This window comes from Diabrotica virgifera, chromosome 1, assembly GCF_917563875.1.
Source record: "Diabrotica virgifera virgifera chromosome 1, PGI_DIABVI_V3a".
Lineage (NCBI taxonomy): Eukaryota > Metazoa > Arthropoda > Insecta > Coleoptera > Chrysomelidae > Diabrotica > Diabrotica virgifera.
Genome location: NC_065443.1, coordinates 37423168 through 37439517, shown reverse-complemented (window position 1 = coordinate 37439517; position 16350 = coordinate 37423168). Strand labels below are relative to the sequence as shown.

Genomic DNA, 16350 nt, shown 5'->3' with positions numbered 1-16350 from the left:
AACATGGAAAACATGCCTGGTTTACTTGGATGATGTAATTGTGGTTGGAAGGTCCTTTGATGAACATGCCAAGAATCTAATAGAAGTCTTTCAACGATTGAGGGCAGCGAACTTGAAGTTAAGTCCGAAGAAATGTCACATGTTTCGACGAGAAGTTAAGTATTTGGGACATATTGTATCGAGTAATGGTGTAACAGCTGATCCTGAAAAGATTGAAGCAATTAAAGATTGGCCAGTACCAAAAGATAAACATGAAATTAGAAGTTTCCTTGGCCTATGTACATATTACCGACGATTTGTCAAAGGATTTGCCAATATCTCCAAGCCCCTAACAAAGTTGACGGAGGAGGGCAAAGAATATACATGGAGTGAAGAGTGCCAAAAAGCTTTCGAACAACTACAAATGGCTCTGATCAGTGCACCGATATTAAGCTACCCGGGACAGGCAGGAAAATTTGTTTTGGATACCGATGCTAGCAACAGTGCTATAGGAGCTGTTCTCTCCCAAATCCAGGACGGACAGGAAAAAGTCATCGCTTATTTCAGCAAAGTCCTGTCGAAACCGGAAAGAAACTATTGCGTTACCAGAAGAGAACTGCTGGGTGTAGTGAAGGCTTGCGAACATTTCCATAAATACTTGTATGGCAGAAAGTTCCTTCTTCGCACCGATCACGCTGCTCTAAAATGGCTCATACAATTCCGTAATCCAGAGGGCCAGATGGCAAGATGGTTAGAACGATTACAAGAATATGATTACGAGATAGAACACAGGGCCGGAAGAGTTCACTCAAATGCTGATGCCCTTTCGAGACGACCATGCAGTGCGAATTGTAATCACTGTGCCAAATTAGAGGAACGATTTTGCCCCGTGAGACGAACCACCGTAATTAATGAGCAATGGCAGCCCCAACAGTTACAAGACGCCCAAGAAGATGATCCATGTATAAAAAGAGTATTGGATTGGATGCGGCAAGGTGAGAGACCTAGTTGGCAGAACATTAGTGCATGTAGTCCAGAAGTCAAGGCCTACTGGAGCCAATGGAATTGCCTGGTACTAAAAGATGATCTTCTGTACAGAACCTTTGAGAACGATGATGATACAGAATCTAAGCTTCAGTTAATTGTACCTAAAAGTAAAGTGTCAGAAGTATTGCGTCAGTTGCATGACGGTACATCAGGTGGACACTTTGGTATTACGAAGACTCTGCAAAAGGTTCGAGAACGGTTCTATTGGGTGAATTGTAAAGATGATGTAATCATATTCTTGTAATCGTTCTAACCATCTTGCCATCTGGCCCTCTGGATTACGGAATTGTATGAGCCATTTTAGAGCAGCGTGATCGGTGCGAAGAAGGAACTTTCTGCCATACAAGTATTTATGGAAATGTTCGCAAGCCTTCACTACACCCAGCAGTTCTCTTCTGGTAACGCAATAGTTTCTAGGTGTGGGGTGATGTAAGAAGATGGTGCCGAAAATGTGAACCGTGTGCATCCGGTAATGGTCCGGTTGGTAAAAAGAGAGCACCCATGAGACAGTACAATGTTGGAAGTCCTATGGAAAGAGTAGCTATCGACATTGCAGGTCCATTTCCAGAAACCGATGCTGGAAATAAATACATCCTGGTAGCCATGGATTATTTTACAAAATGGACTGAGGCCTATGCATTACCAAATCAAGAAGCTGCTACCGTTGCAGAGGTACTTGTTAAAGAATTCTTTAGCCGATTTGGTGTTCCCTTGGAGATCCACTCCGACCAAGGGCGAAACTTTGAGTCAGCTCTTTTCCAAAACGTTTGTAAATTGATTGGTGCCAATAAGACCAGAACAACACCCCTGCATCCTCAATCAGATGGGATGGTCGAGAGGATGAACCGAACGATGGGTAAACACTTGTCCAAAGTTGTATCTGAACATCAGCGAGATTGGGACCAACACATTCATTTATTCCTGATGGCCTACCGCTTGGCCGTAAATGAAACTACAGGTCAAACACCAACCTGCCTGATGTTGGGTCGTGAAGTTCGGTTGCCCTGCGACCTAGAGTTTGGCTGCGGACCTTCCGAGGAACATGTTGCAGGCGAAGACTACGTTGACCGCCTGAAATTACGAATAAACAACATTCATGAACTTGCCCGACAACACATCCAGATAGCCAGTGACAGAATGAAAGATCAATATGATTCTCGATGCAAGAATGAAAGCTTCGAAGTAGGTGATCTTGTCTGGCTTTATAATCCGCAACGTCGTCGAGGCTTATGTCCTAAACTGCAAAGACAATGGGAAGGTCCATATGAAGTTAAGAAGAAAATAAATGACGTAATATATAGAATTAAGAAGTTGCCAAACGGTAAACCAAAAGTTATTCACATAAATCGTCTTGCACCATATGCTGGCTCAAATGAAACAGAAGAAGCACGAGTCCTCCAACAGGAGATGAAAGATGTCGCACAGCCAAGTTTTAATCAATTTTTGTCAAATTACGCAGCGAGAAAGAGTGCTAGATTCGGCGTGACCACAGAAGTTCAGCAAGATCTGTTTGGTGTTCCAGAAAACGTCTCTCTGGCCCACTGTGTTGCCCAAGACCTCGAGATGACTAAAGGAATATCGTCCGTATTCAATAGAAAGTTCGGCCGCCTGGACGAGTTAAGAAATCAGCAGCCTAAAATTGGAAGAGTACTGCGATTGGAAGATGGTCCTCGATCTTTGCTGTATATGGTGACCAGAAAGTCTTATACGGACACGCCAAGCTACGAGAACATATGGCGTGTTCTAACTAATTTGAAGAAAATCGTGTGTAATTATGACATCAAAAATTTGGCTTTACCAAAAATAGGCCATGCAGTAGAAAATCTGGATTGGAAGATTGTGAGAAGCATGCTTGAAGTGGTCTTCAGAGGAACTGGTGTACAAATCACTGTGTGTTGCATGAACCCGAAGATGTCGTACCCTTCAAAGACAGTAGACTGTTATTTCTTCTTGAAGGGTGAATGCGGAGCTGGAGAGTCGTGTAGATTCCGCCATCCTGGGCCTTCATTTAGAGTTGCTGATCGAGACGCTCAGATCTTAAGAGGGGAGCAGTGTAGCGGAAGAGAAATCTTGGCCGATCCCCGTATAACAGTAAACACCTCGAGAATGACGTAATCGGCCTCGCCGGGGAATTCTGGAAGGTACGTCACGTAGGCGGAACAAGCCGATAGCTCGAGATGGGAGTCGATTGTTCCAGAATAACAACTGGGTATAAATACGGGCATATTTTGTGAATAAGTTTAGTGTATAAGATAAATTCGTCTGTAACTTATATAAATAAAGTCGTATATAAATTACGAACCGCTAGTTTTATTGTAATTAGAAGTAATTACACTAATCACGCTACAATATGTTTGGTCTTCCAAAAACTAAATAATTCATGTTTTTGTTGTTTAGAAACTTAGAACACAGACAAAAAACATTAAAATCGTGTTTTTATCTTATTCCATATTTTGCTGGATCAGCGCTGGATCCAGCTGAATTTTGGCCAATCTTGCAAAAATCCAGCTGGATTGAAAATGCTGCTTGCAATTGGAAACTCGTCGAGTGACTTAAAGTGATTTAGTAGAATCCGCAGGCATCTCATTGGACAGTATAAGCAATATTTTGGCTGTAGTATTGGATTTCAAAAACCTGTGTTCACAACGAGTACCGCATTCACTAACAACGGAACACAAACACATTTGAATGCGACTTTCTCAGCAACATTTAGAGTGTTTTCGAAAGGATAAACTAGATTTTGTGCGTTGATTCATCACAATGGATGAAACTTGGTCTATCACCATTATTCTGAATCAAAACAAGTGGCTTAACAGTCACTGCCGTAACATACTAAATGCGACTTCTTTAATAAAAACTTATATGTGTTATAACCCAGTAAATGAACGTGAAATACTAAGATATTATACCCTGTAATTTTGTCACCACCGAAGTGGCGACCACCGTCTTGTTTGTTTTATAGTGTCACCACCGAAGTGGTCAAGTCAATACTTTTCAAGTTATTTGCGAGTGAAAATGCTTATTGCTCAACAAGAACACCACGTTTTCATGCGGTTTTTTGCAAATAACTCAAAAAGTAAGTATTTGATCGACAAAAATAGTCTTAGCAAAAATGTAGCTTATAAAAAAATGGAAATACCCGTAAGTTTCACCGGTTCAAAGTGCTTATTTTTTTAAAGGGCTCCAGTTGAAAGGGCTTAAACGAGTCACTAATCACGAGTGTATGCAAATTTTGAACAGCCATATCTTAACCAATTTTTTTCTTAAAGAAAAACAAAATAAAACCATAATATGAATTTATAACAGCAAAACCTACATTTCTTTGCTTTTTGAGATTTGTTCTATCACTAATACTTTTTAAGCTATTTTGAAAAAGGGCATTTTTCCAAACTAAAAAAACTTTTTCTACTATAAAACCAAATTTTTTCAAGAATAAGAACTGTGAACCGGTCAAACTTACAGATCATTTAAACAATACATAATATATGTACAAAGTAAATGGTAAAGCGCTAACGATTAAATTTATTTAGGGTGCCAAGTAGGGGGAAAGATTTTCGATTTTTTTTGCCAAAAAAAGGGGCCAACTTTATTTTGAGCATAACTCGCTTAATTTTGATGATAGAAATATTATAAATATTTGATTTGGAATTGGAAGAATAAGAAAAATAATTTTTCATGAGATACAACTTTGCTTTTACTGTGTCGATAGACTTCATGAATACACCACATTTTTTTTTGGTTTTTATAAGCTACATTTTTGCTAAAAATATTACTTTGATATTATTTAATTCGATAAAATACTTAATTTTTGAGTTACTTGCGAAAAACCGCCTGACAACGTGTTTTTTATTTGTTGAAAAATAAACAATTTCACTCGCAAATAACTCGATAAATATTAAACAAAAGTTGCATTAGTCAGTCAATTTATCCATTTCCGGACTTATTTTAAACGTATATTTTTCACCTACAAGTATTTCACCCCCAATTGGAGGGTAAGTAGAACCAAATCCAAATGGTCAAGCAAATCCGTGGCGCGTCGTGACGCTGATAATTACACTTCAAAGCGATCATTTACTGTTCTATTAGTGTTTTCATGCACTGTTTTATTGACGAGTACAATATGTTGATAGTATTATTGATGAGAGGATCAACTTTCTTCGTGCACTAGGATCAGCGAATACATCTACAATTTTATTCATACATATCTATCTGATGGACAACTTCATTTTCAATACTACATCTACTGCTTAAAAAAACGTTGCGAATGTATGCGTAAAATAATATAAAAATGATACATTTTTACATATATTACACAAGATGGGGCTCCTGATATATTGGGGCCCCCGCAAGCTTCATGCTGCGTGGGCCTCTGTTACGCCTCTGTTAACAGTGGTAGAACCTGGTTTTTGGCTCCGAAACGAGCTCATGTCCAGAAATCGACTAAGATGGTTTTAGCATCAGTTTTTGGGATGTGAGAGGATTTTTTTGTGGATTACCTGCAAGCTGATAAAACAATCAATTCTGGATATTATTGTAATATTTTAGACCAGCGTAAGGAAAAAAATCGTGAAAAAAGACCTGGTTTGCAAAAGAAAAAAGCCTTGTTCATCAGGACAATGCACTGTGTCATATGAGCGTTTTACCAGTGGCTAAAATCCATGAATAATTGAAGTTCAAATTGTTGGAGCATCCACAATATTAATCAGATTTGGCTCCCAGCGACTTCGATTTAAGGCATTATATCATACTTAACTGACTTCAAAATCATGTCATTATTTGTCAAATAATATACCAGTCGGACATTAAGGTTATTAATGACAGGCTTATATTCTTTTCAATCCGTGTTTCATTTCAAATAAAATTGCAATGTTTTTGCTAAAATAGTTTAAAGAATAATGGTTTCATAATATATTTGAGTATTATATTTCGTAGTGTGCTTAGGTTAAGATTGTTATTAGAAGTCGAGAATATCGAAGATATCAAAAGAATATCTAGTCGAGTCACTTAATTAGGGTGTTCCGAAAAAAACCAAAGTTTAAAAATGTTAATCTCCTCGGCTGTTTTCTGGTGATGGGTATCCTATAAACCCTCAATTTCAAATTTCAGTCCAAAATGTTAACCCTAACCCTTGTCCTAAGCTCCCAAAAAATTTTTCTTTTTGGGTTTTTCAAAGATTTTTAATTATTTTTCTCTTATTTTGATCTTCCCACTGTTTTCTGGTGATGGGTAGCCTGTAAACCCTCAATTTCAAATGTCAGCAAAAAATGCTAACCCTAACCCTTGCCCAAGCCCCCCAAAGTTGTACAAATAAATAATTTAAATGGAGAATAATAATTAGATCAGTTAAAGTTTGTTTAAAGGTTAATAAAAGTTGCTTTTCTGATATCGGTAAAACACTTCCTGTGATTTTCAGCTACTTGTAACCCACTTTGCTTACTTTTTTCATTTCAGACATTTCATTGCCCCTCACAAAAGATGAAAAAAGCAAACAAAGTGTGTTACAAGTAGTTGAAACCACAGAAAGTGTTTTATCGATTTGAGAAAGGCAACTTTGAATAATATTTAGACAAACTTTTACTCATATGTAGTTACTATTTTCCATTTAAATTAATTTGTAACAACTTTTTTCATACCTTTCGTACCCAACTAATAATCTTTTATAAGTGACCCAGAACCTATAGTACTTATAATTATTTAATAATTTCAGACACGTGGTGTCTGATTACAAGCTCCCAATAGATATTAATCTATAAAAAAAGGAGACCCTAAGGAAATCTCAAACTATAGACATACAAACAAGAGTCATCTCCTTTTTGTATAAACTTTTTACCAAAATAATTACCTGTACACTAAAAAATAAACCTGAACCTGATTCCCCTACTATATTTGTCTTCTCGTGATCAACAATAAATATTGTTTATTGTCCACCTCTCATTCACTTTTTATGCCCCTTGTCTTATTTAGTCCAGATTTAGTTCTGAAATTTTACCAGTTACAACGTCCATTTCTTTTTTGTTTTCTTTTTTCCTCCTTTATTAAATAATGTTATCTTAGATAAATGTCTACCAACTGTGTTCCTCTTAACTAGAGATTTAAAATTTCCGGAAAAATTGGATGCAGGAAAAAACCTGTTTTTTCCGGAAAAAAAACAGGAAAAAAGGAAAAATTCGGAAAAATTGAAATTTGTTACAATATACTAAACATATCCTGCATCCCGTATTAAAATCGATAAATTTAGTAGAATCGCATACATCTATACTTCGTCTAATTTACTAACCGTTGCACGTCATCCGCGTCATAGCCTGTGACGTCGCATGATACCAACACGAAATGTTTGGCGGTAGGTGTGTTCTTTTTTAGAATCATTTTGCCGAGTACACTGGAATTACAGCCACTAGACATATTTTATTATATACGCGTAGAAATAATATTTGAAGATTTCTATTAATGTTAACCTAAAGAAATACACAATAATATGTTTCATTTAATTTGTATAAATGGATTATAAAGCGTTTTTATGAAGCACATTTGTTCGGAACACACTGTAACTGTAATCGAACGAAGGTGACATTTTAGAATAAATTGGTAACATTTATTTGACAGTTGCGGTGATGACACTTCATATTTGACACTTCACTACATTCTTTACTATAAGTATCTGTTCTATTATATTTACTGTTTTTATTATTTACTTTACTATAAAAAGATCCTCTACTATAAAAATATAAATTTCACCTAATTTTATCATGACTTGGAATATTCGAGGTATCTGACAACTTTTTTAGTTGTTATTGTAGACATACCTATACAAAGAAACCTATCGGCTTCTCCCAAGAGTTCGGAGCCGTTTTTTAATAATTATTAACAATGCAGTGCAAAAACGCTTGCACTGCAAATCGTAAATGATTATAACTTAATTCTTGTTCTCTATTTATTAAGTTTTTATTTATTTACATTGAATATCAATTTGTTTTGTTGTATAATCCACGTTTACAATAATTATGTGATCTATTTGATTTAAAATGGATTCGGGATTTTTTTATACTTTAGCAACTATGTCAACTTAGATCTCTGGCGTAGATAATGACGTGCAACCGTAAGTACATTAGACGGACTGTATATTATCAGAAGTGCCTTTTGTCTTTAAGTATATAAAAGACGCAATACTAAATATTGCCCAACAAGTTAACCAGACTAGTTATCGAAAGCTTGCTAAAATATGTTGAAGAAAGCTACGAATTTTGTTCTAGGCGGATTCACTTTGAAGCTAATTTTCTTGATGCTCGTTTTAAAGGAGAATAATTATTGAATGAAGACCAACTAATGGAAGCTATAGACTTCATTTTTAAATTGGCTCGTTCACTTATACTAGATGTAGGTGGCAAATGGTACTAATGTGGTGGCAAATCTATCCCGAGTTAGTACAAAAACTGGATTTTTTAGTCGAAATTCTTTATGGGATAGTGCGAATATTGCTCATCCCATTATATGGTGGCAAGGTTTGTTTACATCGCAGCCACTTATGCCAATTGGCTTCCGAATTTTAAATGGACCTACATCTTCCGCCTCATTAGAAACTGGTCTTTACATGGCCTCATACATACCAGCAAAGGAAATACAATCACAAGATAAAATTCAGAAGTTATTCAGTTAAATTTGGTTATAAACGAAAAACAGATAAAAATCATGTTGTTTTATCCGTTCAGGATGATGAAGCGGGGATCGAGTCTGAATCAAATGATTGGTCTGAAGATTCAGATTCAGACTCAGATGAAAACCACTGAGCGCTTTGGTTAAATATTGTGCTTTCTATCGTTGAAGTTTCGATTTTAATACTTTCAATAATATTATAATTTTTAACCCTATATACATATTTATACTTATATCTTAGATATTAATAGATATTCTTAAAGTATGTTCCTGCATTTATTTTTACAAAATATATATATTTAACCGACTTCACGTTTCAAGTCTAAATTAAAGAATATTTAAATTTTCCCATTTTTTCCAATGGTTTGGAAAAAACGGAAAAAACCTGTTTTTTTCCAATTTTTCCTGTTTTTTTTTTCGATGTGTGATTAATCCCTACTCTTAACCTATTCTCTGATAGCTAAGTGTTATTGTTTTCATTTTAATAGGTCAGGTGGGCCGCCACTGTTGAATAATTTTTCGTTAAATCTATTGGTATCCATATATTTCTTAGTACCCCACTAAATGATCTTCCTCTACTGCCCAAGTCAGATAGATTATCCTTAGTTATCTTACTGTTTGTTATTTTCGATTTCAGTTCCTTCTATTTCAATATTTTGATCTGTCACTTGTCACTACTTTTGATCTGTTGGATTTGATTCTTCTCTAACATGACTAAATTGACTGTTTCCATTATTTTTTAGATTCGTTTAGCATACAAGCAACATCAGATAATTTAATTACTTAGGTCCCGTCATAATTAACAGTGAAAATTGCGAAGACGGATCCGTCGACGCATCATAATGGCCAAGATCGGTAACAGTCAAACTCGCAAAAACATGGAAAAGCACTGACATTACCCAAAACACAAAATTACGCCATGTTTTTTTTATGGCATGGACTTTATGTCAATCAGCCAGTAACAACATGACTACTAAGTATACCAAGAAGATTAAATATTTAAAGACCGTAAGTCCATAAAATATCAATAACGAAGAAAAATTAGTTCAATAGTTGTTGAGAGGTAATTTATGTACTGAAATAAAGAGATGGTACTAAGCTAATTACAAGCTAATTATAGCCACCTTTCAACATCATAGATGTGTTCAAAAACGATCTACAAAAATTTAATAACAATAACAATAAGATAAGAATAATAAAATAACAATAATAATAAACAGGACGGTGAGGTCCTCAAAGTTCCATAGCAAGTTTTTTCTTTGTTTTATCTTCCGCGGCTCCCTACTCAATTCGAAAGCCGCCTTGCTATGGACTGTCTAAGTTGCTCACCATATTTTCTCTATATACATACATACACATATACTTTTAATACTTAACACTACAAAACTATTTTGGTACTTGACAGAAACATCACCAACGCATTATACATACTCTCTTGTCCATTGGCTAAGATACTAAAGATATTAAACGGAGCTGGTATCTTAAGTCTATGTAGCTGCTGCATAAATCGATCTGTTTCATTCTTATATTTTTGGCATTCAAAAAAAATATGATCTAAATCCCCTTTTTTATCACAATTTGGACATCGATCATTTTCGAGAACACGAATTTTATGCAGGTGTGTGGGATAACAAGCGTGACCTAAAAACGAAGACGTGTTATAGTTGTGATGTATTTTCTTGAATAATTATATAGCTGGAACCACGTTCCATTCGGTATTTTTTTTGTATACTACAGTAGGGGAGCAGGGCGCTAGTTGTAACAATTTTCATAAAATCAAATATACCTTGACAGCTATTTTCCCAATTATCACTAATTCAACACTAAACGCTAATTTAACTCTTTCTGAATAATATTGAACTGAAGAAAAGTTAAGAAGACTGTTATTTTTTAATCAACTAGAATTTTACCAAAAAAGTGCATTGTTATAACTTACCCCGCGTTTGGGGCTAGTTGTAACATATATTGCGGCAGGTTGTAACATTACGAAAATTCGAATTTTTTTGAATATTTCGAAGAAAATTCCACACCTGTAATTTTGAACCAATCAAAATACGTTATTTTGACAGATCACCATGGCAACGGAGGTATTTTATCGGAAATTTTTTGCTCGTGGGGTACCCAACAGCGAATTATAGTGGAAATTTTTTGACGTTTACAATAACAGAACATTTTTGACAGACTGGTTTTTATTTGTTTACATAATTTAGTTTTGATTCATTTTCTATCACTTGTAGTTACTCAAAACTTATGTAAAATTGAAGAATATACTATTTTCTATCTTGAAATGGTATTCCCATGCAACTACAATGAGTAGAAATTACGAATTTGAAAGCCTAAATAATTGCTGACAAAGCTATGGCGCGCTATTAATCTGTTCATGCAGCTTTGGATTTTCAAATGCAAATTTGGTGTGGAATTTTCTTACCGAATACCACGCGAAGTCAAATTAATATCCGGAAATTTTTTTGAGATCATGAATATTTTGAAAATTTCCCGAGTCGCAGACGAGGGAAATTTTCTAAAAATATTCATGATCAAAAAAAAATTTCCGGATATTAATTTGACTTCGCGTGGTATTCGGTAAGAAAATTCCACACCAAATTTGCATTTGAAAATCCAAAGCTGCATGAACAGATTAATAGCGCGCCATAGCTTTGTCGGCAATTATTTAGGCTTTCAAATTCGTAATGTCTACTCATTGTAGTTGCATGGGAATACCATTTCAAGATAGAAAATAGTATATTCTTCAATTTTAAATAAGTTTTGAGTAACTACAAGTGATAGAAAATGAATCAAAACTAAATTATGTAAACAAATAAAAACCAGTCTGTCAAAAATGTTCTGTTATTGTAAACGTCAAAAAATTTCCACTATAATTCGCTGTTGGGTACCCCACGAGCAAAAAATTTCCGATAAAATACCTCCGTTGCCATGGTGATCTGTCAAAATAACGTATTTTGATTGGTTCAAAATTACAGGTGTAGAATTTTCTTACCGAATACCACGCGAAGTCAAATTAATATCCGGAAATTTTTTTTTGATCATGAATATTTTTAGAAAATTTTCAAAATATTCATGATCTCAAAAAAATTTCCGGAAATAATTTGACCTCTAGTGGTATTACTAGTGAAAATACCAACGTTGGTGTTGTTAAAAGATGTTGATCTACTTAATAACGTGGCTTCCGGTGTTCTTAAATATAAATGTAGATTTTTACGTATAAAATTTTGGACCCAATCTGGACCAACTGTATAATTTTGATACCAAGAAGAAGGAAGTTGCTTAGCACTGAGTTTCACAGCACATTGGTAAGGCAGTTTTCGCATCTTCATGGGAATTAGTCCAAAATATATTTCGGGCACTTCAGAATACACGAAGCCATTTTACTTTCTTCTTCGGCTGTAAAAACTATCCCTGGTTTAGTACAGCCCACTTGTAGACTCTTAATGTTTTTCTTTTTTTCTACATCGGTATAAAGATACATGACACAGTCCGTGCTGTTTACCAGTTTTCCACGCTTGCTTGGAAAGCAAGCTTGCTTTATGCTACATTGATTATCTAAAATTTCCGCTAAACCTAACTCGTAGATTTCACTTCCTGGCGTTGAGTTGCCCTTTCTGATTTTCTTTTATGTTGTCTCATTCTGGACTATTACTAAACTAAATAATACGTTTTTATATTGTAGATCATAAATTTAGTAAGATTCAGCGCAATTTGTAACATGTTACAACAAGTCCCAACGTTTTGTTACAACATACCCCGTAGCAAGCATACTTCGTTTTGGAAGCATCAGTATATATAGCCACAGATTCTTCAAAGCTTGCTGGTATAGAGTTTAATAAGTTAATATTAATGTGAAAATTATCACTGTATGAGGGTTTTACAATCTTGATATTCAGGAACAATGAATTGTAATCATCAAGGTCAGATAGAATTGGGCTGGGATAATATAATTCACTAAGGATATCTTGATTTGATTGTAGCGCAATACACAGTAAATAAGTAGTGAAGAACTTTTCTTCAACCAATATTTATTTGTAAGATTGTATTCATTTAATATTACTATTCTCGAATATAGACTACTGCTGGTTTTTGATATCTTGAAAAGAAGTTCATTAATATTTTCTATCGCCACCTACGCTTCAGAAACGTGGACCATCAAAAATGTTGGTCTACCTTATAATGTTGCGCACACCATGGACCGCACATCGTACAAATAATTCAATATTATAAGAACTTAAGATAAAAATTCGACAAACCACAACTATCAACTAAAATATACTGACATTGTTTTGGACATATAACTAGAAGAATAGAAGGCTAATAGAGGATAAACCACGCAGATATACAGGGTGTCCAGAAACTCTCCCGACAAACGAAGACCGGAGATTCTTCAGATAATTTTAAGACAATTTAACCCAATTCACCTAGTCCGAATATGCTTCCTTAGGGAGCTAGAGCTCTTTGAAGATGGCGTCTTGGAATTAGTTGTTCTTAGATATCACCAGAACGCTTCTATTTAGAAAAACGAAAACTGGTACGCTTATTTAATTTCCAGAGATAAATCGATTCCATTAATTACGAATTTCTAGTACCAATCATAGGCGCCCGTTTTGGGTAGGGAAACGGTTATTTTATCGCATAACTTTTTTGTCTTTAACTTCTAAGCATTTCTGATACTGGATTATTAAATTGTGAGGTATTCTAGTACTAAAAGGTACTCTTACCTTAAGTCGGTAGGGTACACCTTTTTCTAGAAAAATCGATTTGAAAATTTTTCGTTGGCTGAATTTGAAAAAAATATCTCAAAAAAAACTATCTAGAAAAACGAAAACTGGTACACTTATTTGTCTTCCAGAGATAAATTGGTTTCCTCAATTGTGAAATCCTAGTACCGGTCATATGCGTCCGTTTTGGGTAGGTCAACGGTTATTTTATCGCATAACTTTTTTGTCTTTAATTTTTAAGCATTGTTGACACTTGATGATTAAATTATGAGGTATTCTAGTACTAAAAGATACTCTTGCTTTAAGTCGGTAAAATACACAGTGTTTTTTTGAAAAAAAAATTCAAATTTTTTTCCAATTCAAAAAACGAAAAATTTTCAAATCGATTTTTCTAGAAAACGGTGAATCCTACCGACTTAAAGAAAGAGTACCTTTTAGTACTAGAATACCTTACAATTTAATAATCCAGTGTCAGAAATGCTTAGAAGTTAAAGACAAAAAAGTTATGGCATAAAATAACCGTTGCCCTACCTAAAACGGGCGCCTATGACCGGTACTAGAAATTCGTAATTGATGGAGTCAATTCTCTGGAAATTAAATAGGCGTACCAGTTTTCGTTTTTCTAAATAGAAGCGTTCTGGGAGATATATTCTAAGAAAAACTAATTCCAAGACGCCATCTTCAAAGAGCTCTAGCTCCCTTACGAAGCATTTTCGGACAAGGTGTATTGGGTTAAATTGTCTTAAAATTATCTTAAGAATCTTCGGTCTTCGTTTGTCGGGAGAGTTTCTGGACACCCTGTATATTAGGAAGTAGTCTTAATAGCCCAATAAATGAACACTTCGGAGTGTAATTTTCAGGGGCAACTCCGAATTGCATGAAAATTTGGATTTAGGTTCTACTTACCCTTCACTTCAAAGTTGAATTTGTGCCGTTAGTTGCTTTTACTTGGGGGTGACATTTACCCCTTCGGGTTAAAAACGCGTGTTTAAAATAAGGCCGTAAATGGATAAATTGACTTATTTTAAGCACCTTTTGTTCTATAAAGTTTTTTACGTCAATACTTTTCGAGTTATTCGTTATTTAAAATGTTGATTTTTCGACCAAAAAACTACGTTTTCGACCGTTTTTCGCAAATAACTCAAAAAATAAATATTTTATCGAAAAAATATTTTTAGCAAAAGTTTAGCCTATAGAAATAAAAAATGGAAAAATAGTGTACCAGTAAAGTCTACAAATTGAGTAGAAGCGAAGTTGTAGCTCATGAAAAATACTTTCTTATTCGTCTAATTCCAAATCGAATAATTCAACGCGATGTCGCTGAAGAAAGAGGCGTTTTTCGGGAAAACCTTATTAAAATTTTTAAAGCATCGAAAAAAAGCTTATTATTTGTTTTTTACAAAAGTTTACAGCATCAAAAATAAACGAGTTACACTGAAAAAAAAAGTTGGCCCCTTTTTTTTTGGCAAAAAAAATCGTGAAAACCTCCCTCTATTTAGCACCCTAAATGAAATTAATCGTTTGGCTTTACCATCTATTTTAACTGTATGTGTATTGTTTATATGATCTGTAAGTTTGATTGGTTTGAAGTGCTTATTTTTAAAAAAATTTGGTTTTATAGTAAAAAAAATTTTTCTAAAAATTTTTGAAAAATTTCATTTTTTCAAAATAACTTAAAAAGTATTATTGATAAGAAAAATCTTAAAGAGTAAAAAATGTAGGTTTTGCTATTAAAAATATGCTAGTTTTATTTTGTTTCTCCGTAAGCCAAAAATTGGTTAAGATATCGCTGTTCAAAATGTGCATACACTCGTGATTAGTGACCCCGAGAAAGGGTGACTGTCACTCCCCAAGTAAAAGCAACCAACGACACAATTTCAACTTTGAAGTGGAGGGTAAGTAGAACCTAAATCCAAATTTTCATGCAATTCGGAGTTGCCCCTGAGAATTACACGGTATCGCCGGATTTCTTGTTCATTTACTGGGCTATAAAGAGAAGCTCATGGATGAATATAATATCTTACCTAAACATTTTGCGGACATGGTTTAACAGCAATATCACAAATGTGTTCCGAGTCGAAATTAAAAAATTACGAATAGCCATGATAGCTAATCACTAAAGTTTTGAAATACACAACAAACCCACGTAAGCGTCAAACGTTAACTAAGAGACAAAATTATTTTTAAAATAATAAATTCAATATTTCATTTAAATGATATTAAATACATACAAATTTTATTACTACAAAAAAAAACTGATAAAACACGAACAGGCTCAGTTAATTAAATAGTTATATCAAAGAAAGAAATGAACAGAAGTATTATGGTTTATTTTAAAGATTTTGAAAAGAAAAATTTTTAAATCTGGCACTGTATTCTTTTAAAATTCATATTACTAAAATACTTAGATTAGATATCTATCTTACCAAAAAACATGCCTATTCACTTTATTGGATAATTTCACTAACAAAGCCACACTCAAATTTCTATGTAGGTACTTATTAACAGCAGGTATATAAAATATATTGACGTTATTTTAAATATTTTCACGTTAATATATATACGAGTGCACTATTTACGGAAGCAAACTGAACTTTCTAACCAACTGTGTGCATGTTTTTGTAAACTCAGATAGGCTACTTATTTGTCAATATTAATAATGTAAATATTTATGACGCAAATTTAGATTTCTTCAAATTTAGATTATAAGCATATATAAGAATGCATGCCAAAAGTAGATCACTACTTACCTAGATTATAATAAAACGCAATATACCCTTCTTCTCCACGCACGGCACACTGGACACGTGCCCTGGGCCCCACGATCGATTGCGGCCCCTTAGCTCAACACATAATATGTTGTTATGTACGTTATTCTTATTAATTTTACGAGTACATATATACTAGATGTTTGCAAATGTTTATGTAAATTGAATTAACGTAA

At 34.3% G+C, this 16350-nt stretch overlaps 1 protein-coding gene across 3 annotated transcripts in view; it reads right to left on the bottom strand.

Annotated features, from left to right (window-relative positions):
- Positions 1–15985, bottom strand: part of LOC114335899 (facilitated trehalose transporter Tret1) — a 39209-nt gene extending 23224 nt beyond the window's left edge. Inside the window, exon 1 of one of the 3 annotated variants that reach the window (XM_028286194.2) lies at positions 15833–15985. Coding sequence is in view for 1 of the 3 variants with exons in the window: in XM_050649813.1 (XP_050505770.1) it covers positions 15431–15438 (8 nt within the window). In the remaining 2 variants the exon portion in view is untranslated. Of the gene's footprint in view, positions 1–10107; positions 10284–15430; positions 15471–15832 lie in introns of those variants that run through there. The other 2 variants (XM_050649813.1, XM_050649914.1) reach the window with 2 other exon arrangements.
- Between the last annotated feature and the right edge of the window lie 365 nt (positions 15986–16350).